Source organism: Microcaecilia unicolor, chromosome 3 (genome assembly GCF_901765095.1).
Source record: "Microcaecilia unicolor chromosome 3, aMicUni1.1, whole genome shotgun sequence".
In the NCBI taxonomy this organism is placed as follows: domain Eukaryota; kingdom Metazoa; phylum Chordata; class Amphibia; order Gymnophiona; family Siphonopidae; genus Microcaecilia; species Microcaecilia unicolor.
In genome coordinates this window covers 295,677,246-295,702,075 of record NC_044033.1, presented here as the reverse complement: position 1 = coordinate 295,702,075, position 24,830 = coordinate 295,677,246, and the positions used below count along the sequence as shown (strand labels likewise).

At 45.5% G+C, this 24,830-nt stretch overlaps 1 protein-coding gene across 1 annotated transcript in view; it reads left to right on the top strand.

Moving 5' to 3' along the window:
- Nucleotides 1-24,830, top strand: part of LOC115466732 (sterol O-acyltransferase 2-like) — a 347,349-nt gene that overhangs the window by 26,238 nt on the left and 296,281 nt on the right. The window contains exon 2 of the mRNA XM_030198190.1: nt 15,997-16,055. Within this exon, the coding sequence (XP_030054050.1) occupies nt 15,997-16,055 (59 nt within the window). The remainder of the gene's footprint in view (nt 1-15,996; nt 16,056-24,830) is intronic.

The following is a 24,830-nucleotide window of genomic DNA, read 5'->3' as shown; positions in this document are numbered from 1 at the left end:
ATTGCTTAAATGAAATAATACAATCCTGGAAAAAAAAGGAAAAAAAACAAACACTCCTTTGAGATTTACTACCACTGCAGTTGATAGGCAATCTTGCGGGGTAACCTTAGAGCACTAATTTAAAACTAAAGAAATGATTCCCAAAAATAAATATTCCAGTATCCAATCATGAGTCACAGCACACAGACAGAATAGAAAAGGAAAACCACACTCATACACATACACAGTAATTGTCCCACATACAGAGGTGTCTCAGTGTATTGAGGACAAGATCTTAATTCTAAATTTGGTAAAATAAAACATTTAAATTAGAGCTAATCCAACAGGCCATGAAAGTATACAACGGCAAGCTTAATAGTAACACATACAGTAAATAAAAATATACTCACGATTCGTACAATGTACTCTCCAGCGCAGAAAGTCAATTGAGAAAGAGGACAGTTGGCGGGATCACTACGTCCTTCCGAACACTCGGTGGCGTAGGGGGGTCAACCGCAAAATAGAAAGGTCTGTTTCGGAAAGTCCTTACCAGAGATCTGAATAGATGTCAGATCACCAGTATCTGGTGTTGGGGGCGGAGAGGAAGATATGATATAATGGGTAGTGAACAACATCACCCAATATGTATAATAACGGGACCTAGTGAGCAAGTGGTCTACAAATAAGCTCCAGACCTGTAACATGCTATAGAACAATGATCTAGAGTAGTAATATATATATTGACCAGACCTAGAACCTGGTACAAGGTAAGTGGTTCAAAAGGCAGTTTCAGGGATAGCAGGGAGACCTAGAAATGAGAATGTGCTAACAGTTCACAAAAACATGCAATTATTATCCTGATAGTAGAACATGCAGAGACATAACACAATCATACTCACGCATCTGCTAATGTGCCCCAACGTAGGGACCCAAAATAAAAATTACCAATTGGCGGAAAGCTCCACGCTTTGACCGCAGGTGACATTAACAGAGAAACAAAAAGTACAACACAGAGATGTGTACTCGAGAAATCAGTGAGAAAACTTTCAGTGTCAGCTAGTATATGTATCCTACTCTATCGATTCAATAAATATTACTCCCCAGAGTATGCTTCTAAAGACAGGAACGTGCACCTGTTTCTACTGTCTGCCAAGAGCCGTCCCGGTTACTATTGGCCATGGGCCCCAATGGTCCCATGATAGAGCCCCCAAAAAGGGACAGTGCCACTACTCCCAAAAGAACCAAAAAAAACCAGCGAATAAGGTCTCATGAGTCGAAGAGCAGTGGCCCAATGGGTTTCCGCTGATTAGGAAGCCGCCTCGCTTACAACTAACCACCCCAATGGGCCTCCAGTGGTTAGGAAGTGTCTCCGCTTACAACAAACCACTCGAAAATTTATGGTTAGGAAGCCGACACGCATTACAACTAACCGTCCTAAAATATTGAAAGGCCCTAGTCAACTAGTCCAAAATGGCAACTTTAAGGCATTAGACGTCTCTGTATATCCCAGCGCGCATCTGTACTAGGTAACTCCTATGTGGGCAATAATCCAGAATAGTGGAAGCAGGCCATTCCGAAAATGGAATGGAATTTCTGCTCAAAATCTAGTAATTGAGATATCATCATCCAACGAAGGGTCACTGACCCTTTGATGGGTGTAAGCCCCAGGAATCGATATCAAAGCCAATGGTTATAGCATGACACTGGTACAAAAGAAAATAATAAAGGTATAGCATATCCCAGGGAAGAGCCCCTGAAACATACTTCAGAGGTGGTAAAATAAAAGAGGATAAAAAGGAAATAAATATTTTAAAGCAAAACAAAACACATGTAAGCTCATGTGGGAAAGTACAACCATAAAGGAGCCATTAGTTGGAACACATTAGCCAGAACAAAAAATGTGAAAAATTCCACATTCATCATTCACTAGACAATATATTTTTCACTCAACAAACCACGAGAGGGAAACTCAAAAGCATTAGAACGGAACAGCTGACAGTAAGGAAGCCTGCAATGCAAGGGCAAACACTACTAATAAATTCATTCATGCAGTTATACCTATAGTAAAAGAAGAAAACTATTTAGGATAAATAAGGAAGGAAAAAAGTTTTGCAGCTTGGCAACAAATCTAAATACAAAAGTGAGTACTGCTATTCTAGCATTGAAGTCTCAAAGAGAAATGACATATTGTAGAAGAGGAAGTGGGCGGGATATAAAAGTAGACAGACAACCATCAAGGAAGGGAGGGGCAGTGCCGGAGGAGAGAAAGTAAGAGAAGAAAGTTTTAATATGAAGGACGGCTTATCAGGACTTATTTGAAGAGTCATTTTAGCTAGAGCCCATAGCGGAAAGAGAAAGGAGCTTGAGGTAAATCTCGTGACTGAAACACTATAATATATCCGGGCTAGCCACCTGCTGGAAAAAAACTGCTAAAACAATCACCAGCTAAGGGTTAAATGTTAAAAGCAATCATCAAATTGTTTATGCAATCCCAAACATGCAGAAACCATAAAATACATGCAGCAATGGCAGGGGCTCTACCCACTTGAAAAATAGAATGTAAGGGATGTAGGAGAAAGCCCCAGGTGAAAACAAATTGAAATCTCTAATCCTAAGAAACAACTTCAGAAGTTCAGGCTGACAGCCTGCCTATAGATTCAGTGAAACAGGAAACAAGTAACGGAAACTGTTGCCAAGCAATAATGAGCATCTTAGAAACAGTTTCTACAGGAGTGCAACAAAAAAAGTTTAGAAATTAAGTTAGGCAACATAGGGCTGCAGAAAAGCTTCCCAGACTAGCAGCAATGACAGGCTCACTGAAAAAGTCACGGAGATGCCTACTAGATATGGGGAGGGAAACGCCCAAGCTAGAAAAGGGGAAGTGAGAAAATATGTCGCAGCTACCAGCAAGTTTAATATACCCAAATAGTGTTTAGACAGAAAGGAAACATAACTGGCAGTACGGGAAAGTACAATAAATGAATGTTGGAGGCAGCTTTGTAAAAAAAAAAAAAAACTTTAAAAGTAAAGTTAGTACTGAAAACAGAGAAACTTACAGTCTTCAACAGGAGGGGAGGGGGTATAAAGGGTGGAGGGAGAGAAAAATTCATATATGTGGCAACAGAGGAAGTGTTCTCAGGAAGTATTTAAAAAAGGGACTACGCAGGAGAAATAGAGATAAGATTTAGTATTGAGAACTGTTAAGGGAAATGAAGCAAACTTTTAAAACTTTATAACCACATTGTGGAACACGATAAGATCTACCAGGCTGTTCCTTGCAGCATAAGAAAATCTGTTTCTCAATTTTAATGCAAACCGGGCAACAGAGTAGATTGCCAAATATAGCATCTAAATTCTGAAAGTCTCAGAAACAGTTTCAGAAAGAGACCAGAAAGCAAAAGTAAAACAATAGTTTATAAATTCAGCCAAAAATCATGTTAGTAAGGGCAACATTCAATTGGAAGATAAAAACAACAACAGAATTTTAGTCAAGATCTATAATCAACCCCCACTTTGACAAAAATTCTGGTGGCATGTTTAAATCGAACGCGGTGTCACCAATGTTTTAATTTTAGGGTTCAGAGACTCCCAAGAAGGCTGGAGTGACCTTAAATCTGACTCCATCTCTAAATAGCACTAGTACTGGGGTAATCAAGGAGTTGTGAAGTTCTAAAAGGAATTGCCACTGAGAGAGACGTTAGGTCTAAGGAAAAGATACCAGTCTTATGACAAACTGGATTTATGTCACAGGTTATACAATGCAGCGAAAGATAGCCTGATACAGCAAAAGCATTTATACTTACAGCCTCTGATCATAAAGTGAAGTCCACAGAACATCATTTGGATGAGGAGTTTATTTGTCAAGATACAAGTCAAATCAGTGATTGACAACAGGCATGTACAATCAATTAATTATAGGAATATAATAATCCAGCTGCAAACAGGTGTTAATTAGTTCCTAATCTTTTATAATTTCTCTTACCAATTAAAGGTTTTACAAGGGAAAGCAATTAGGTAATTTGTCAATTCTGCTGGACACATTGGTTTCCCTTGGAGAGAGAGAGTGCCAACCCTTCTCTCTAGCTTAAACCAGGAAATACTCTGATTTTTATAGGTGCCCTCAGGATATGGATAATATGACAGTAGATATACCTGATTGGATCTATGCTAATGTCATGGTTACCACTGATTGGCTCATGCTAATGAGTAGCTTCAATCTTGCTAACATGGTTTTGTCTTTAGCTCGCTTGACCACAAATCTTAAGCAAGACCCTGCATCAAGCTACACCTTTCCTTTCTCACACCATGGCTGACCACAATCCTGCTCACAGGAAAGTCTCCCTCCCCTCTTGGACAGCTAGTTCCCTATTTTCTTTGCACCTGGCATGACTCACTCATTTCTCAACTTGTTTTTCTAACTTACATTAGAGAAAATTCCACTTTGTAACAGATACGGCTTCCATTTTGTGCTGAAATCCTCCATTTTGTTTCCATATCTATTGACCTAACTTTTCCTAATTTAGCTTATTTAGGCCTCAATCCGGGCTACAAACTAGGCCATACTTTTCCAGTAAGCTCCAGTTATGTCCAGGGGCGTAGCTACGGGTGGGCCTGGGTGGGCCTAGGCCCACCCAATCTCAGCTCAGGCCCACCCAGTTTGCCCTGACAGGCGCCAGACTGCATTGGGAGTGGACACTGGACAGCCTTTAGTTCTGCCGTAGTTCGCAGAAAAGCAGCAGCTCTCCTGTCCTCGCTCGTGTTTATTTTTTTGTGTGTGGGTTGGGTCCACTCCAGGGAAGTCGGTCGCTCTAGCGTCACATCGCTGGCACTGCTGCTCCCACTCCGACGTCGGCCTCACTAGCGTCACACATCGCTGCTGCTCTCACTCCGACGTCGGCCTCACTGTCAGGGCCCTGCCTTGCTTTGCCGCAAGCGCTCTTGCGGCGTGCACACCAGTGCCACAGGAAAAAAATCTGCCATCGGTGCACTTGCGTGGCACTCCTCACTGTCAGTCGCCCTTACTCTCAGGGTTCTGCCTTGCTTTGTCCAGCTCTCGTGGCGCGCACGCCAGTGCCGCAGGAAAAAATCTAACATCGGTGCATGGCTCTTTCTCACGGTCCATCACCCTTGCCTTTCTTTGCTTGCCCCCCAGTGTCCCGGTGTTGCGCACACTAGCGCCACAGGAAAAATCAGCCAGAAGTTTTGCGGCTTTCTTGAGGATAGTGTTCTCTGGCGAGTCTGCTGCTGCTAAACGTGCACACTGCACACAAATTTGGAAAACTGAAGCCCAGCTCCTCAGGTAAAATACCTATTTTTTTTTTAACATGTAAAGTGTAGTGGTGGTGGTGGGCTCTTCACTGCTTAGGGGAAAGAAAAGGTATACCTTTTGTTTCCCTAGGCAGTGAAGAGCTCACCCCCACCCAGAAACCCACCAACAATGAATTTTAATGTTAGTTGGTTTCTGGGTGGGGGTGGGCTCAGTTCCCAGGTTAAAATAAAAAAAGGTACAGAAGGGAAGGGCTGATGCTGGCTATGGGGATGGCCTTATGTCTGGTCAAGTTTGATATGGCATAAAGTAACTATATTCAAAAATACTGTTTTTTTTTTCATTAAGTGTGTAAGTGGTTTATATTGATACAGGGCAGTTGTTGGGCAGACTACTTAGAAATCCATCATCAAGTGTATTCTAAGGCATTTTTTGTAGTATCCCAAGAAACACTACTCATACCTATTTACATAGTGCCCACCCATATTAGCTCTGGGCCCACCCAAAATGTCAAGTCTGGCTACGCCACTGGTTATGTCAGTCATCAGATTTCTGACTCAGCCAAGGTCTGTAATGGCCTGAGCTCTATGACTGGGCCCGCCACCATTCCAGTGGGGGGGTCTCTGGCTGTACCATAATTATACAAGTCCCATTTCCCTTTCCCTCTGTAGTTCAATAAGCAGTCTTAAACATGCCTCAGGCTAGCAAGACCCGAACACAGTCTGTGGCTGGTAGGGCGATCCCACCTAAAACATAGCCTGTGAGTCTTTCTTGGTTCTTCTCCAAGTAAGGTCTGGCTCCAGCCAGACTTCGGAGCAAAGCTTGTCAGTAGCAAACAAGATGCAAAAGTGGCTTACCTCAGCCAGGTCACAATTCTTAATCATAGGTGGTGGCATACAGTGGGGCTTTGATTCCTTTCTCTCTGGACCTCCTTAAACTCAGTCAGGCTTTGTCTTATATACTTCCTGGTTTTGGCTCCATCCCTCATTCTGGCTCACTTCCTCTCTATGGGACTATTCACATCATAGGCGCCGACTCCATGGGTGCTGTGGGTGCTCGAGCACCCCCAATATTTTGAAACCTGCCCTCCTTGCTTTCCTGCAGCTCAGCCAGCACTTAAAACTGATTGTTATCTGTCTGCTGTACTCCAACCCCACTCGTGAGCCCTTGAGCCCAGACCCCTCCCCCAACAGTAAGGAAGTCAAAGGGAGCCCAGGGTAGACTGAACCACAGTAGCAAGAGCCTGCCTTCAGTGTACTCACCAAGGACACCAGCTTCGAGGACAGGAACAGGCTTTCTCACAGGTAGAGGACACAGGAACCAGCCGGCAGCAACCGGCACTCCCCACGGAACAGCAGGCACAGAGAAACTGGGGCAGCTAACCGTCTTCACCTGCACTTAGCTAACATTCAGTAAGAGTTGAGCCCTTACCTGCAGTCAGCCGGCAGGGCTTAGGGACTCCCGATCCAGCAGCAGCACTAGGAGAAGCTGAACCCCACTAAGAATCAGATCTGGGCAGACAGTACCCAGAACTAAACCAAGAAATACAAGCCAGAGGCAAGCTACTGGCTACAGCACACAAACACACTCAGAACCAGAGACCAAAGGGTTAACACACACACCAGCTACAGGAAAAGGGGAGGGGCCACAGCAGGGAAGTGAAGAGAAAATACCCAGGAAGACAAACGCTGCTCAGAAACCCAAAACTACACTCAGCTGCTCCCTCCCGTGGAAAACAACCAGAGAAGGGAAACGAAGAGAAACTAAACCCAGCACAGACACACAGCAAGGGAACACAGAACAGAGAGAGAAAGGGCAATACAGAATACCCCTCCTCTACAGCACAAGCTCTCAAACACAGATATCTAACAGGCTAAAGGCAAGCACATAGCTCAAACGCCAAAGCACCGTACCCTGGGTTAACAGGTAACAAATAGACCTTGGATACTGACGTCAGCCAGGGTTGCCAGCTGGGAAAAATTTTCCCAGACCCAAACGAGCCGTAAACCCGCCCAAAAACCGCCCGTAGCCAATCCCCGTCTCTCGCGTCACCGAATCCCGCCCCTGAATCACCAACCCCGCCCCTGCATCACCTAACCCCGCCCCGTTTCACTAACCCCACCTCCCACGTCACTAACCCCGCCTCCCATGGCACTAGCCCCACCCCCTACGTCATCCCTGACGTCAACCCCGCCCCTGAAAGGCTTCTATTGGTCCAATTGGTATAGTGAGGTTCAAGGGTGACAGGGAGGAATATGTAGAAACTGATAAGAATAAAGCTGAACTGCTTAACAATTATTTCTGTTCTGTGTAGGGGGTAGGACTGCAGAAAACAATGGGGATGGATGTTTGGTAGACCAGAATCAATTCTCAGAAGACTGTGTTCGGGAGGAGCTAGCTAAACTAAAAATAGACAAAGTGATGGTGCATGATGGAATACATCTGAGAGTACTCAAGGAACTCATGGAAGTTCTGGCAGCTCTGTTGTCTGACCTCTTCAATGCTTCCTTAGAGTCTGGAGTGGCCCCAGAGGACTGAAGAAGGGTGGATGTGGTCCCTCTGCACAAGGGTGGAAATAAGAAGGAGGCTGGGAATTTTAGACCTTTTAGTTGGAACTCAGTGGTTAGTTAACTAATGGAAAAACTTCTAAAGCAGAGAATTGTGAAGTTTCTAGAATCAAATGGACTGCAGGACCCGAGGCAATATGATTTCACTAGAGGCAGGTCTTGTTAGACAAACCTGATTGATTTCTTTGACTGTTATACCTGGTTGGAAGTCTCGGTTATATTCTTTACTATTGCAGACTGGGTTTAACCATAAGAAATATTTCCTCATTCATACCTTTAAATCTCTATAAATGACGTTTAACAGAAGAATGTCTATAATTTTTTCGATCTGCTGGTCATTAACTTCATGGCATGTCCTCTTGTTTTTTGGTTGTTAGAAAAGTTATACAATCATCCCCTATTTAACTGTTCATGATAAGCATAAGAACATAAGCATTGCCATACTGGGTCAGACCAAAAGTCCATTATACCCAGCATCCTGTTTCCAATGGGATCTCAAGTACCTGGCAAGATCCCAAAAGAGAAAAAACAGATTTTGTACTGCTTATCCCAGGATAATAACGGCTTATGGACTTTTCTTGTAGGAAAGTGTCCAAACTTTTAAAAAACTCTGCTAAGCAGGGCTGGCTTTACCATTGGACCAGGTGAATATCTAGCCCAGGGCACCAGTGTTTAAGAGCACCAAAATGTCCAGCCTCTGTGTTGGCTACTGAGCTTTATTGTGTTAAGAACTAATTTTGTGCTGATACTAAATATGTGATGTAGTTTGTAAAACTAATAAACATTTAAATACAAAAAACAAAGGGGATGATATTCAGACTGCGGGAGTTAGCCTTGCTAGCTCCTGAGGTCAGTGGTGATGCCGGATACTCATGGCCGGGCCATTTCCAGTGACTGGCAATGAATATCTTGTTTATTTTTGCCAGTTTGAACTTAACCAGCCAAGCCGATATTCAGCACGCTTGTTAAATTCAAACCAGCGAAAGATATTCCAGGTATTCACGTGACCAACATGGCCATCAAACCCACGCTGAAAATTGGCAAATAGCCAGTTATATCGAGTAATATAACCGGTTAGTCTCCAACCGCTAACTGGTGATATTCAGCGGGAGACAGCCAGCTATCTCCTGCTGAATATCACCAAATAGCTGGCTAAGTACTATCTAACCAGCCAGGCACCATTCCTGTCCAGTTAAATGATTTTGAATATCGGGGGGGGGGGGGGGGGGGGGAAGGAAGGGGGAAGTGTGCATTTGGAGGAGGGGGCTTCTGGAAGCTACTAGACATCTGTCCAACACATTGCTTATTTTGTCAGTGTATGTTACATGTTGTCACGCTCAGCCGCCAGATCCGCGCCACTCTTTCTCAGTCTCTTCCTTTCTTTACCAAGCACGCCCTTCACTCACGAGTCGACAGTCTGCAATCAGGGTCTCCGGACAACAGGCAAATCACCAGAAGTGCTTTATTAGCTCCTGAGTACATTTACTCTGCTTTAAGGCTTCACAGGCCTTTCTCTCTCCTCAGTGTAGCTCCACTTTTAAACCCAGTTCATTGGAGCCCTGCTTGCAATATAGTTCAGCGTGGGCCTGCTTTCCACACAGTTCACTTTGGCCCTGCTTTCAATATGGTTTCCCCCCCAGCACTGCTTCTAATCCAGTACTTAGTTGCACTGCTCTTTCCCACAGTTACTGAGCACTGCTCACAATTCAGTTCAGTTAGCAATGTTTTCCTCCTCAATTCAGTTTAGCACTGCTTTCAAACACAGTTTAGTTTAGCATTGCCTTCACACACAGTTCATCTTAGAAATGAAATTAAACAGTTCAATTCAATGGCAATATGGTCTAAGTCACTTTCTCACTCTTAGACCTAATGACCCACCTCCCTCATTTGTCAGCACAAAACCACCTGCCATCCACCCACCGGGTCAATTCACCAAGGCTTCATTCACTCTCTCCAGTTCAGTTCATAACTCACTTTAAGAGCCCTCCACCAGCACTTCCATTTCCTCCTCATTCTCCCCTCCTTTCCCCTCCTCCAGCTCCATTCTCTCCTCCCCTTCCTCCCGGTCTAGGGGCTCCTCCCTTCCCCCATCTGATTCCATCTCCCAATCACACCCCGGCTCCTCCCTCCCTTGCATAGATTCTTCTCCCTTCACCTGATCTGTCTGCTGGTGCTGCACTGCCTTCTGGGGCTTATAGTTTCTTAGCTCCTGGCTTCTCTGACGTTGCCCTGCCTTCTGGGCTTTGTAGTTCCTTGGTTCTGAATCTCTCTGGTGCTGCACTGCCTTCTGGGGCTTGTAGTTTCTTTGCTCTTCACATACCCCCCCAGTCAAACGATTGCTAGTCCGTTTGTTTTTTCCTTCCTTTACTACCGGACTAGCAATCCTAGACAGAACATCAACATGCTGCATTAATTTCCCTGCTTGATGTTCCACCTGAAACTGAAATGGTTGCAACGCCAAATACCACCTCATCAATCTAGCATTATGGTTCTTCATCTGACCCAGCCACTTTAAGGGGGCATGATCCGTGACCAGCTTAAAGGGACGCCCCTCAAGATAGAACTCACAGGCTTGTATCGCCCACTTAACTGCCAGGCATTCCCTTTCAATCGTGGCATATCTAGTTTCATGAGGGAGAAGCTTCCTGCTCAAGTACATAATCGGGTGCTCCTCTCCCTCATGCACTTGTGATAACACCGCACCTAATCCTACCCCAGATGCATCAGTATGCAATATAAAAGGTTTCTCAAAGTCCACTGCTTTAAGTAGAGGCTCCTGGCATAATGCTGACCGCATCCCCGCAAATACCCTTTCCGAGTCCTCCTGCCACTGGAGCTGATTCGGTCTACTACCCTTCAACATATCTGTCAAGGGGGCGGCTCGAGAGGCGAAGTGAGGTATAAATCTTCTGTAATAACCTATCAATCCCAAAAAACTTCTTAGCGCTTTCTTATTTGTAGGAAGGGGAAACTCCTGAATACTTTTCACCTTATCACACAATGGCTTAACCTGACCATTTCCTACCCGATAGCCCAAGTATTTTACCTCTCGCTGGGCAAAATGGCATTTTTGAGGGTTAAGGGTGAGACCTGCTTCCCGAAAAGATTGCAATACCCCCCTAACCTGGACTACATGGGTCTCCCAATCTGGACTATGAATGATAACATCATCCAAATATGCAGCAGCATATTCCTGGTGTGATCTCAATACTCTGTCCAGCAGGCGTTGGCAAGAAGCCGCAGCTGAATTTAAGCCAAATGGCATTCGCTTGAATTGAAACAACCCAAGCGGGGTGCAAAAAGCGGTCTTAGGCCGGGCCTTCCTCGATAAGGGAATTTGCCAGTACCCCTTAGTTAAGTCAAGAGTAGACAAGAACTGTGCCGAACCCAGCCTATCTATCAAATCCTCAATACGAGGCATAGGATAAGCGTCTGGCACAGACAGCGCATTAACTCGCCGAAAATCAATACAAAAACGCCAGGATCCATCCCTCTTAGGCACTAGCACCACCGGACTCGCCCACGGACTAAAGGATTCCTCGATCACCCCAAAGTCCAGCATTTCCTTCACTTGTTTAACTACCTCCTGCTTTTTACCTGGGGATAACCTATAAGGTCGCTGACGAACCACCCTCCCTTTCTCCGTCTCAATTTCATGTACTATTAAGTGTGTCTCCCCAGGACACGCTGTGAGAACATCCTGAAACTCCAGCAACAGAGCTTGCATCTGTTCCTTCTGGGGACCCTCTAAGCTGTCTCCCACTGTCACTTCCCTAGGAATAAAGATCTCCGATATCTGCGGTCCTAAGTCCTCCTCCAATTCCTCCTCCCCTTTTGCCCAATAGGCTTTCCTTTCCTGCCAAGGCTGGAGTAAGTTCGCATGATAGGTCTGAGGCTTCCCTCGCTCATTCAATACCTCATAAGTGACCGGGCCCAACCGTTTCCTCACCGTACAGGGTCCCTTCCATTTACTTAAAAATTTATGTGGATTATCCGGGACCCTAACCACCACCTTATCCCCTTCCTGAAATACTCTGACCTGCGCTCCCTGATCATAATGCGTCTTCTGATAACTTTGGGTTTTCTCTAGATTACCCCGGGAATAAGTGCCTAACCTCCATAACCGCCCTTTCAAATCATGAAGATATTCTACTACCGTCTTATCCTCCCGTTCCGGCGGTACCCACTGCTCCCGGAGAATATCCAACACTCCCCTTGGAGCCCTCCCATATAATAATTCAAAGGGGGATACCCCTAGGGAAGCCTGCACACATTCCCTAGATACATACAATGCAAAAGGCAAAAGTTGATCCCAGTTCTCATAGTGTGATCCTAACCCCTTCCTTAACAACATCTTCAAAGTTTTGTTGAACCTCTCCACTAGGCCGTTGGTTTGAGGGTGATAGGCTGAAGTACAAATGTGTTTAATACCAAAAGCCTCCCAAACCTGTACCAGGGAGCGAGAAAGAAAATTGGTGCCTCTATCAGTTAACACCTCCCTAGGAAAGCCAACCTCACAAAAGAGCCGAATCAGCTCCGCAGCAATCACCTTTGCCGAGATATTTCGCAAGGGTATGGCCCAGGGGAAACGGGTAGCCATATCAACAATCACCAGAATATAAGAAAACCCTCTCCTGGATTTAAGTAGGGGACCGATAATATCCATTGCCAACCTCCCACACGGATTCTCAATTCGGGGAAGAGGGTGCAATGGAGCAGGCCTTGGCCCTTTCTCTGTCAGCTTCTGACATACCACACAGGATTTACAGTATTCCTCTACCTCTTTATATACCCCAGGCCAGTAAAACCGCCCTAGTAACTGTTTCACTGTATTCTGGATCCCTTTATGTCCTCCCAGAGGATGGTCATGCGCTAACTGTAACACCAACTTCCGGAATCCCCTAGGTACAATAAGTTGTTTAATCTCCTCCTCACTGCCCTCAGCTGGCATCACCCGAAACAGTAAACCCTTCTCTATCACAAACTTGGGTCCCTGTGTCCCCCCCACCGGCTCCCTCGCCCGTTCCCAGGCATATTTCAATGTGAGATCTGACTCCTGTTCCCTGCTAAAATAAGGGAACCTGCTCAACAACTCCTCAGGATCCTCCGGAAACTCCCCTCCCTGCTCAATCCCTTTCATTGTCTGAGTCCTGTGCCTCTGCGTTAATTTTTTTACTTGCCCTGACTCCCGCGTCTTCCCAGGTGCCCCTAGTACCTCCAAATGAAAGGGAAAAATATGTGACAAGTTCTGCTCTACTCCTTCTTGCTCTTTCCTCTGCCCCCGAGTAACGACCAACCCTTCTTTTTCTCTTAAACAGTGCACAAATGGGGGCCAATCCCTCCCCAAAATTAGTTCCTGAGGTAGCCGGGGTAATATTGCCACCCATACCCAGTGTGACCCTGAAGGACCTTTTATACCAACTCGCTTAAGGGGATATGTAGTGGTAGCCCCGTGAACACACTGAATGCTAACCTCCCGGCCCCTATTATCATTACATACTCCTCTCTTTCCCTTTATTCTTTCCCACAGGGCCCGAGACAGCATGGTCTGATCCGCCCCTGAATCTAGCAGAGCATTGACCCAGACCCCACATATCTCCACTGCTTGCCTCAATTGTTTCACCACTGGCCCTTGGGAGTACGAGGTGAACCCTAGTTTAGCAAAACAGTCCCTCCTCAGATGTCCTTTCCTTCCACACCGGTAACACATTCTCTCCTCATTCACTGAAGGTCTGGCCCCTGTTACTCTTACCACTTTCTCCCCCATTCGTCCCCCTCCCCCTTCACACCGCTGGGCCTCCAGGAAGCATTCCATGCTTTTAATGGCCTCCTCAAGTGACATACACCCCTTCTTTATCAAATCCACCCGAAACTTTTCAGGTAGTGCCTCCAAAAATTGTTCCAGCACAAGCTCTTGCATTACCTGATTCATAGTTCTCTTTTCAGGCTCTAACCACTTTCCTGCTAAATCCAAAAGCTTTTGAGCCAACGCCCGGGGTGTTTCACTCTCCACCCAGCGTAATTCTCTGAATCGCCTTCTATATGTGTGGCGGCTCACTCCATACCTGTCCAGAATAGCTTCTTTCAATTTGGTATAGTCCGCCACCTCCAGTGTAGGCAAAGCCCTAAAGGCGGCCAAGGCCTCACCAGACAGCGCAGGGGCTAATCGAATTGTCCATTGTTCCCGGGGCCACCCTGCAGCCACCGCCACCCTTTCAAATGCCCCTAAGTAATCTTCAATATTGTCCGACTCAGTCAGCTTACCCCACGGCAGCCAGTTCACTCCGGGAAGTCCTCCTACTCCCACCGCTCCTTCTGCTCGCTCCACTCTTCCATCCGGCCCCCTGTCAGACAACCGTCCTCCACCTCGAAGCAACTCCTGAAATAAGTCCAAGAGAGGTTGCTGCTGTGCCCGGGAAGCCGCCAACGACTCCTCCAACAGCTGATGAGCCATCTCTTGCTGTTTCTGAAATTGATGCGTCATAAACGCAAACAGCTCTTTGGGATCCATATCCTTCACCGGATTCCCCGCACCTGCAAAAAGACAAAAAAAACAACCACCCAAGTGCGGTATCTCACAAACTCTTTTCCACTGCACAGAAACTGTGCTTCTCCAATTACTGTATCCTCCCTCGCCTCCTCCCTAGGTACCCTTTACCTGGGTAGGCGAGTAATACGCCTTTGTCAGCGTTGGCCCACACGACGGGCTTCCGAAACCTCCAGGACTCCTGCACCTCGCTCCGACTGCTCGACTGGTCTGGTCCGGAACCCACTCCACTCCTTCCAGGACACTACTCCTTCCCGTGGAGGTTCACTGCGATCCCACCACTGCCACCATAATATGTCACGCTCAGCCGCCAGATCCGCGCCACTCTTTCTCAGTCTCTTCCTTTCTTTACCAAGCACGCCCTTCACTCACGAGTCGACAGTCTGCAATCAGGGTCTCCGGACAACAGGCAAATCACCAGAAGTGCTTTATTAGCTCCTGAGTACATTTACTCTGCTTTAAGGCTTCACAGGCCTTTCTCTCTCCTCAGTGTAGCTCCACTTTTAAACCCAGTTCATTGGAGCCCTGCTTGCAATATAGTTCAGCGTGGGCCTGCTTTCCACACAGTTCACTTTGGCCCTGCTTTCAATATGGTTTCCCCCCCAGCACTGCTTCTAATCCAGTACTTAGTTGCACTGCTCTTTCCCACAGTTACTGAGCACTGCTCACAATTCAGTTCAGTTAGCAATGTTTTCCTCCTCAATTCAGTTTAGCACTGCTTTCAAACACAGTTTAGTTTAGCATTGCCTTCACACACAGTTCATCTTAGAAATGAAATTAAACAGTTCAATTCAATGGCAATATGGTCTAAGTCACTTTCTCACTCTTAGACCTAATGACCCACCTCCCTCATTTGTCAGCACAAAACCACCTGCCATCCACCCACCGGGTCAATTCACCAAGGCTTCATTCACTCTCTCCAGTTCAGTTCATAACTCACTTTAAGAGCCCTCCACCAGCACTTCCATTTCCTCCTCATTCTCCCCTCCTTTCTCCTCCTCCAGTTCCATTCTCTCCTCCCCTTCCTCCCGGTCTAGGGGCTCCTCCCTTCCCCCATCTGATTCCATCTCCCAATCACACCCCGGCTCCTCCCTCCCTTGCATAGATTCTTCTCCCTTCACCTGATCTGTCTGCTGGTGCTGCACTGCCTTCTGGGGCTTATAGTTTCTTAGCTCCTGGCTTCTCTGACGTTGCCCTGCCTTCTGGGCTTTGTAGTTCCTTGGTTCTGAATCTCTCTGGTGCTGCACTGCCTTCTGGGGCTTGTAGTTTCTTTGCTCTTCACAATGTGAGATCACATGCAGATCAAGACACTGTCCTAAGAAGCTTAAAATTGACCATAATTTACTGTGTGACCCTCAGAAAAGGAGGATCAGTGCCAGTACATGATTGCGAACTGAGCTTAAAGTGATTGGCTAAAGGTCATGACTGAGATTTAAGCTAGAGAGTCCCTTTCTCCTTACTGCTGGCACACACACATCATCTTGAGACAATGAGGTAGGTGTTTCTGTCCTAAGGAAGAGGTTTTGTAACTCCTGAACCCACCCTGCACCCCTGTAAAATTATCAGCTTCAGAAACTGGAGTGGAAATGTCTTTCTTCTCCCCATTTGAAATTCATTTTTTCGTGTTCTGTCTGCAGGTGACTCTGAACCTCTGCATGCCATCCCCAACCTTGACTACTGGAAGAGGCAAATGAAAGTGAGTAACCAGAACACCTTGTTAGACTGAAGTAGGGTAAGGGTTGCCCAGATTTGGTTCTGGGGACCTGCAACCAAATCCTCTCTTCAGGATAGTACAAATTAACCTGCTTCTGGTAATATCAGAACTCAGGAATCTTTACTGTTGATCTGGGCCGTGCAAACCCGGTAAGCGGGGTAAGCATGGCAGGAGGGCGCCAGCCTTCAAGGGCGCCGCGCCGGCCGCGCACTGCCAGTCGAGTGTTTATTTTTTTTAAAAAACCCTTACTACCGCGTTGGTGCGTTGGCGCCTATGCGCATGCACTGCTGCCTTCCCACGCGCAGCGTTCGTCTCTGACTTTGGCACCACCCACTGCCAGCTCTTGTTGCACGCCGTCGAGTATTGGACCGCAGGAAGATCGGGTGAGTGTTGCCGTGGTGGAGTAGAGGAGAGCCACTTATTCCATAGCTTACCTGGAGGTAAGATGGAAGTTTGAAGAGGAACTAGAGGTTTGCTTTCTGCTTGGGCTTCCAGTTGCTGCCTGAGTAGGAAGAAGTCTAGCAGTGCATATGAATATGGCACAGAGACAGACGCAATGCTCTGGCACTCAGATCTAATCTAATTGTGGTTTGGGTCACACTTTTCTATGGCTATAGTCCACACTTAAAGCATCTAGCAATTTATAGTGCTGAATTTTGCACCAGTTATCCACCATTAAAGTAAAGGGGGGGGGCTACTAGGATGTGAGGGGTTTCCCATTGTGTGTGTGTGTGGATGGTGGTGGTGGTGGTGGTGGTGGGGGCGGGGTGTCAGGAAGGGGTAGGGTCATGCTGTTAGATGGATTTATATGGTTGGGGGAATTCCAGGAGGGAGACCAGAAGATGGGGGGGGGGGGGCAGGACATGTTGGAGAGGGGCTTGTATTGTTACAAGGGAGACAGGGTCTGCAAAGGAGGGGAGAACATTCATTGCCACAGAGGCCAGTACTTAGAAGCTATGTGGGTGCTGGGTTATACTCAGTGCCTGAAAACCTGGGGTGTCTCCAGCTTTAGTAAAAGGGACCCCAAGTAAAATAACCTGTAAGTTATAAGTATGTTTCTTTGTACCCTGCCTAGAATTCTGGATAGAGCAAGTAAAAAAATATTTTAAATACAAGTCTAACTGAAACATATCTCGGCCCTTTTCACTGCTGTTAATGGTGTAAAACTGTGGTACCAGGTGCTGCCTTTTTAACATACCCAGAATTCTCATATTTTTAGTTGCTATCCTTTCCCCATTCCATCTAGTAGTAGTTGTAGGTACTTGTGATCTGGACTGGCAACTGTTGGAAACAGGATACTGGGCTCGGTGGACTTTTGTTCTATCCCAGTATGGAATTTCTTATGCTCTTAAGCAGGCACACATCAGATCTCCTCCGTAATGGGCTGAAAAAGGGGGCAGGGTGGGAGAAGAGGGAGAAGAGAGAAAGGAGATGCCACACGGGGGTGGGGGGGGGGCACCAACTGATAGTCTGCAGGGGGGCACCAGAGACCCTAGGCACGGCCCTGCTGTTGATATCCTGACTACATGACCTGGTTGCAGGATCCACAAACTGGAGTCTGAAAAATCCTAGCCTGGTGGATCTTGTAGGAGAATGAATACAGGGCAGTGTTTGCAGCAGTACTAGAGGTACTTCTTTAAGAAGGGTAACTCCTATTTGGCAAAATAATCACCATTTTGTACATGGTTCCTCCTAAACTTTCCTTGACTTCAAGGTGTGTCAGTGGAAGAGTAGTGATGCCAAGCCACCTGCAGTCCATAGTGTACATAGAACAGCATGGTGGTTATATTTATAACATGCCTTTTCAAGTGAGTTACCTAAAGCATAACATACTATCATATACAATAAAGCCTGTTAAAAAGTTCAAAGATGCACCTATCTTGTAAAGGCAACATAAGTGTGCATGTGAGTAATAAAATAGGCTCCCAGAGCCAACTCCATTAGTGGAACAATTTATACCTGCTAAGAGGAAGGTTCCAATTCTATAAGTGGTCACCTCCGTTTAGGCATCCTGATGTTGTATGTTGAGAGTCTGTTGTATAACACAGTGTTTCTCAAAGCTGGTCCTGGAGTACCCTTGCCAGTCAGGTTTTCAGGATATCCATAATGGATATGCATGAACTTGATTTGCATACATTGCCTCTATTATATACAAATTCTTTCATGCATATTCATTGTGGATATCCTGAAAGCCTGACTGGCAAGGGGTACTCCAGGACCGGACTGTGTGATGATGTATAAACAGTGACTAAACAATGATATCACAGAAGATATTTGTATTGGTGAATTAAAAGTAGAAGAAAAGTGAAGCAAATGAGTAAAAATTGAATTAAACAAATAAACTTGGGAGGTTTTGAGCCAATGATTAGTCTGAGTCATAAGGAGCCTTGGTGTTTAACGAAATTGAGTGGGTTATGCCCTGCCAGTGGCTCTTAGCTTTGACTGCTGTGTCTTTTTCTCCTTTTTTAATTTAAAATTAAAAATTAAAATTTCAAAATTTGTTTTTCAACAGAGAATTGTCTGTTTGAGGAATATTGTTTGGTCACCGCACATTATTATTATCAGTACTGGGATGTGAAAGGTTTCCACAATTTTTTTTTTTTTTTAGTTTTACTAAATTTGGTGGAACAGTTCAATTTTGTGTGGACAATTTTAAATTAGCCATTTTCCATATATAAAGCATATGTTGCACACAGAAAATAGTTTATGAAATTATTTCAAACACAACTAAATAATAACATTAAGACATAATGATAAATGATTGAAAAAAAACACAAAAGTCAACAAGTTATAATGATAAAACATGCAATTATTCAGCAATTCCTTTTATAAAGAACTAATAAAAATAAAGTGTATGATATTCATCTGTTCTTGTATATTACTACAACACTATGTACCTAGTCAGAAGACCAGACATCCAGTATATGACATATATTAAACCAATGAACTCTGATTTACAGGGCAAGGTAGAAGACTCAGGCCCAGATGCATCAACCAAACGTTAAAAAATAAGAATCGTAAAAGTGCTTAACGATTTTAAAAAAACGAGGCATGCACTACAAAAACACTCCAGAAATGTTGGGATCGGTATTGCAAAGTAGGATGTATCACAGAATCGTTAAACCCATCGTTAATCAGCGCCTAAAGCATGCGCAGAGCAGCCCAAGCGTTATGCTGGCTGCTCTGCGCATGCCACAAAGGCCCAGCTGTCAAAACAAACAAAAAAAAACCCACAAACACGTGTGTTTCGGGAGGGGGCAAAGGCACTCATCATGAGCGTCCTGTATGGATGCCTTGCCCCCCCCCCCCCCGCTGCTCCCCGCTTCCCCCCCAAAAGAAAAATCTCCAATTTTAGCAGCCCAGGGCCGGCCCTCCTCCCTTCCTGTATTCTCCCACACTAGCTCCACCTCCTGCCATGCTCCAGTCCCGTGCCCCGCCCCCGCCGCCCCCCTTTGGTCGTGGCTGCCGCTCCCCCGTCCAACGACCCCCCCCCCCCTTTGCCTTACCGGCCCATGCAGTGCCTCTCACCTCTGCTGCACGGGCAAGAACAGCTGATCGGTGAGTCAGAAGGCCTCCTCAGACGTCCCTTCTTTCTTCCTGGGCCCGCCCTCCTCTGACGTAGGTAAACTATTTTGGGAGGTTTAGATAGGAATTTCCCTCGCTTATCTTTTTATTTAAATTTAGTTAGTCCACAAAGCTCTTTGCCAAAGAAACTGACCGAGTCTAGGGGGCACACACACCGAGTTCAGGGAGTCAGGGTTTTCCTTTTTTCAGTCCTTTTGACTCAGGATAGTAGATACCCTGGGGTTCCTGAGTAAGTGAGCTGACCCCGCCAACCGAGGAGACGTGGATGCGGAGATGACTTGGGTACCCGACAAAAGACAGCAGCGATGCTAGTGAAGAACATATATACCAGTAACATCAGATCATTGTGTGTACACAAATTGATCCCAAAAAGAAAAACAAATCTCAGATCTGAGTACATCTGCAAATGAGGTGAAGGATTCTGCTGGTATGTGGTGTCTGTGTAGGAATCTGTAACAGCCTGTCCTGCTTCAGTTTCCCAGTGGCGGGTATATTGGTGCTCTAATGTATTTTAGTGGCATAATTAAATGAAATAACTACTTCTGAGGGTTACAGGTATGGGTGGGGATGAAGGAGATTACTTGCAGGGATGGAATGGATCTTAGCGGGGACGGGCAGGTATGGGTTAGATTCCAGTGGTGTGCCTTGACAATTTTTGCACCTTGTAAGTGTGCTGTGAGATGAAAAAAAGATGAAACTCACTGCTCTAGGATATACATATTCACATCTTAAGTCTCTTCTAATATGTCTTTTGGCACAAGCTCCATATCATTTTTGTCAACTTCCTCTTAACCACCTCAAGTTTTTTGATGTCTTTAGCGAGATATATATGTGCTTATGTGAAATTCAACCTTCTGTCTACTTTACTTCAAACCCTACTTATCCAAAGCCTTACTCCTATGTTACAAATCAACAGACAAATTGAAAGTGCTAGAAAATTCTGCTGTTCAGTTATTAGTAGGTTGTTATTAGATTACAAGGATATTTTGTTATTCATGAAACAGCTTCGCTGTTACCTGTAATATCTTGAGCCACGATTAAAAGTTTGATGTTGGCACACACAGTTTTGCTCGGTCAGAGCCCAGCTTGTATACAAGATTCCATGACAGGGAATCACACACATGAGCACTGGGGAAGTAGTTTTGCAAGAGGGAACCTATGTGAAAAATCCAAGAAAGTCCTATTCTATAACTATTTTAGAAAAGCAACATAGGTGCCTCTGGCTTTATAAAATAGGCTAATAATCCACTCACTCCACAAGTCTCTGGCACATAATAACTCAGTCCAGGCCAGAACATATGTTCTGATCCAAAAGGTTTACTTAAAACTAGGAGTTGGCAGGCAACAGGGGGAAAAAGCTATATACAATCGGAATTGGTTCAAAAATTGTTCTTTATCATGCTTATAGTTTTTATCTGGTTACAGAGTCCAGGTCTGTTGGCTCACTCTCAAGAGGGAACACTGATATAATTAGGGGAAACAGTAAAACTAGAGGACAGAAATTGAGGTTGCAAGGAGGTAAAATTAAGAGTAACATCAGGAAATAATTTTTCATTGACAAAACTCTGCTGCCCGTCTCGTCTTCCGCCAGGGTCGCTTTACTCATACTACCCCCTCTCCTCAAGTCGCTTCACTGGCTCCCTATCCGTTTTCGCATCCTGTTCAAACTTCTACTAACCTATAAATGTACTCACTCTGCTGCTCCCCAGTATCTCTCCACAGTCGTCCTTCCCTACACCCATTCCCGTGCACTCCGCTCCATGGATAAATCCTTCTTATCTGTTCCCTTCTCCACTACTGCCAACTCCAGACTTCGCGCCTTCTGTCTCGCTGCACCCTACACCTGGAATAAAGTTCCTGAGCCCCTACATCTTGCCCCATCCTTGGCCACCTTTAAATCTAGACTGAAAGCCCACCTCTTTAACATTGCTTTTGACTCGTAACCACTTGTAACCACTCGCCTCCACCTACCCTCCTCTCCTCCTTCCTGTACACATTAATTGATTTGATTTGCTTACTTTATTTTTTGTCTATTAGATTGTAAGCTCTTTGAGCAGGGACTGTCTTTCTTCTATGTTTGTGCAGCGCTTCGTACGCCTTGTAGCGCTATAGAAATGCTAAATAGTAGTAGTAGTAGTGGATGGTTGAATGCCTGATTGGTGGAGTGGAAGAGACAAAAACAGTGACACATACTGGTCTTTATTTGCTGTAATTTTCCATGAGCTCTGTGGTAAAGGGGGCCCTGCGCTAGCAGTGGAGGCCATTTTTGCCATGTGCCAGGGTCCCTTTTACTACAGTGGGTGAAAATAGCCAAAGACAAAATGACCATGCAGTAAGTTCACATTTTGCATACGGCCATTTCGAAGATGGGAGCACTTACTGCCACCCATTGAGATGGCAGTAAGAGCTCTCATGCTAACCTGGTGGTAAACCCCTGTGGAAATATTTTTTCAATATTTCCTCTAGAGCTGGAAATGGCACATGGGGGTGAAACTACCGCCAACGCCCGCATTGGGCTGGTGGCAGTTCTTTAGTAAAAGGGCCCCTATGTTACTAAGCTATCTTGGTAGATCTTCAGGGCTATCCTCTGGTCCCCTCCTGTTCCTCCAGACTTTATCTTCCAGTAATTCTCCCCTTCTTCTCCTTGGAGAATATAATGCTAGGCTGGTTCCCCTTTCCAACTACCTCTGAGTCAAATGCAGCAGCTTAATGAGCTCTGGTACTGCTCTTCATTTCTTCACTCTACAGGTGCACTGGCTGAGCTAGCCAGTAACCCTCTTACCCTTACTTACTACTACTACTACTTATCATTTCTATAGCGCTACCGGACGTACGCAGCGCTTCACACTTGAACATGGAGAGACAGTCCCTGCTCGATAGAGCTTACAATCTAATTATGACAGACAGACAGGACAAGTAAGGGATAAGGGTTAAGACAGACAGGACCTATCAGGGATAGGGGACAGTTGAAGGGTTAGGTTTAGGAGTTAAAAGCATGGTTCAATGGCCAGGAAAGCAGGAAACAAAGACAAAGAAATTCAAACTGGGCTTGGCATTTATACCAGTACAGTATCCCTCCAAGAGGAGTCTCCTGCCACCACTGTCAGTCACTGGGCAGGAGAGCCAGCCCCTTATTTCAGAAGCTATGGGGATATGAATGGCACCATCCATTTCTCTAGTAGAGTCACTAGAGGTCTCTACAACCCTTATGGGAGCAGAACTCTAAGAGTCTCTACACAGCCTTGCCTTGACTTGTGCTTGTCATGGTCCTATCATGATCCTGGGACTGTTGTTGTCGGCAGACACCATGTGCCAGGAGACTTGCCCTCTTCAACAATCTCAGGAGACCTGCAAGGTCCGCATGGGTGCGCTTCTGACGTCACGCCGCCCCAGCGATTCACATGCACGACTCCAGGGCTGATGTCACCTCAGCGGGACATTTAATCACCCCGAGCTGGAGCTTCTGTGTCTTTGTGTCTGCTATCACTGCCTTGTTCCAGAGACACTGTGAGACGATGCCTTGTTCCTGATTAGCTATCCTGTTCCTGAGGCGTTGCTTTGTTCAGAGATGCTGCGAGATGCTGCCTTGTTTCTGACAAACTATTCTGTCCCTGAGGCGCTGCCTTGTTCCAGAGAAGCTGTGAGGTGCTGCCTTGTTCCTGACTAGCTATCCTGTTCCTGAGGCGCTGCCTTTTTTCCAGAGATGCTGTGAGACACTGCCTTGTTCTTGACAAGCTATCCTATTCCTGTGTCGCAGCCTTGTTCCTGAGATGCTGATCAGTTCCTGACTCGCTGTCCTGTTCCTGGGCCACTCCGAGGTTGTTCCTCTATACCTTTGGGATTCGTTCCCCTGTCATCCGGAGACTCATCTACCGCAGTTTCCTCTATTGTGGACTAAGGGTTCACTACCCCGATCATAAACAGTGCTGTTATGATTAAACCTTTTCTTTCATTCCTTTGTGCCTCGTGGATTGGTTAAACACTTTACTGGAGTTGTTCCTGTGGACCCCCTCTGTTTAATTTATATTTAGTGTAAACCCCCTAGTGGTGAAGCAGGTAATTACAACAAATAAATGATGTTAAATACTTTGCAATAAATTACAAAGGCAATAAGATGTTCAAATTTACAATAAAAATTACCAAGACCCCAATCCAACTCTTGCGATAACACAAGACATCCCAAACAGTATCACAAACTTGGTTCACTTCACCCTTCCACTACCTCTGCTACTAAAACTTGGTCACTCTACAATAAATACTTCAAGGATAAATATTCACAATTACTCTGAAATAAGCATCAGACAAATATGCCCAGCTACTCCTTTCCCCTTAATGTAACTTTAACTCTGTTTCCCAGGATCTAGACTCTTTGTCCCCAAGTCTAAATTTTCTTTTACAAGTTTTCACAGATTTGCATACACCTAGGCTTCCCTCAGTTAAGTGTGTTACAGTGAGTGTGTAATGACAGTTAGTGTACTCAGATCTGAGATTTTTTTTTCTTTTGGGGATCAATTTGTGTGCACACAATGATGTTACTGGTATATCAGTTCTTCACTACCATCGCTGCTGTCTTTTGTTGAGTACCCAAGTCATCTCCGCATCCACACCTCCTCAGTTGGTGGGGTCAGCTCACTGACTCAGGAACTCCAGGGTATCTACTTCCTGAGTCAAAAGATCTCAAAAAAGGAAAACCCTGACTCCCTGAACTCAGTCACTTTCTTTGGCAACGAGCCTTGTGGACTAACTAAATTTAAATAAAAAGATAAGCGAGGGAAATTCCTATCTAAACCTCCCAAAATACACCCCTTTTTCTTTTATTGTTTCCATTTTCACCCGTTTACATCCACTACTTGAACTGACGGACCATTAAACTAAACCCCCTAAAAGCAGGCCCCTAACTGCAGGCACTCACAGGGCTCAAGGTTTAGGCTGAGCAGCTCCTTCCCCAGGGCAGGGTCTCTTAAGTGCAGACACTTGAATAGGCATACTTTTACACTGGATCCTCCTCCTCCCCCTCCCCCCCATAAAAAAATGGTCATCCTACCATAGTCACAACTGAAAATGCTAACATGCTGCTGAGGAATGAGTGTTCCCTGCCAACACATCTTATAGTGTATTCCTTTTTCAGACCAGCTTCCAGGGGTCCCTGTCATGTCATCTCATGCATCTCAC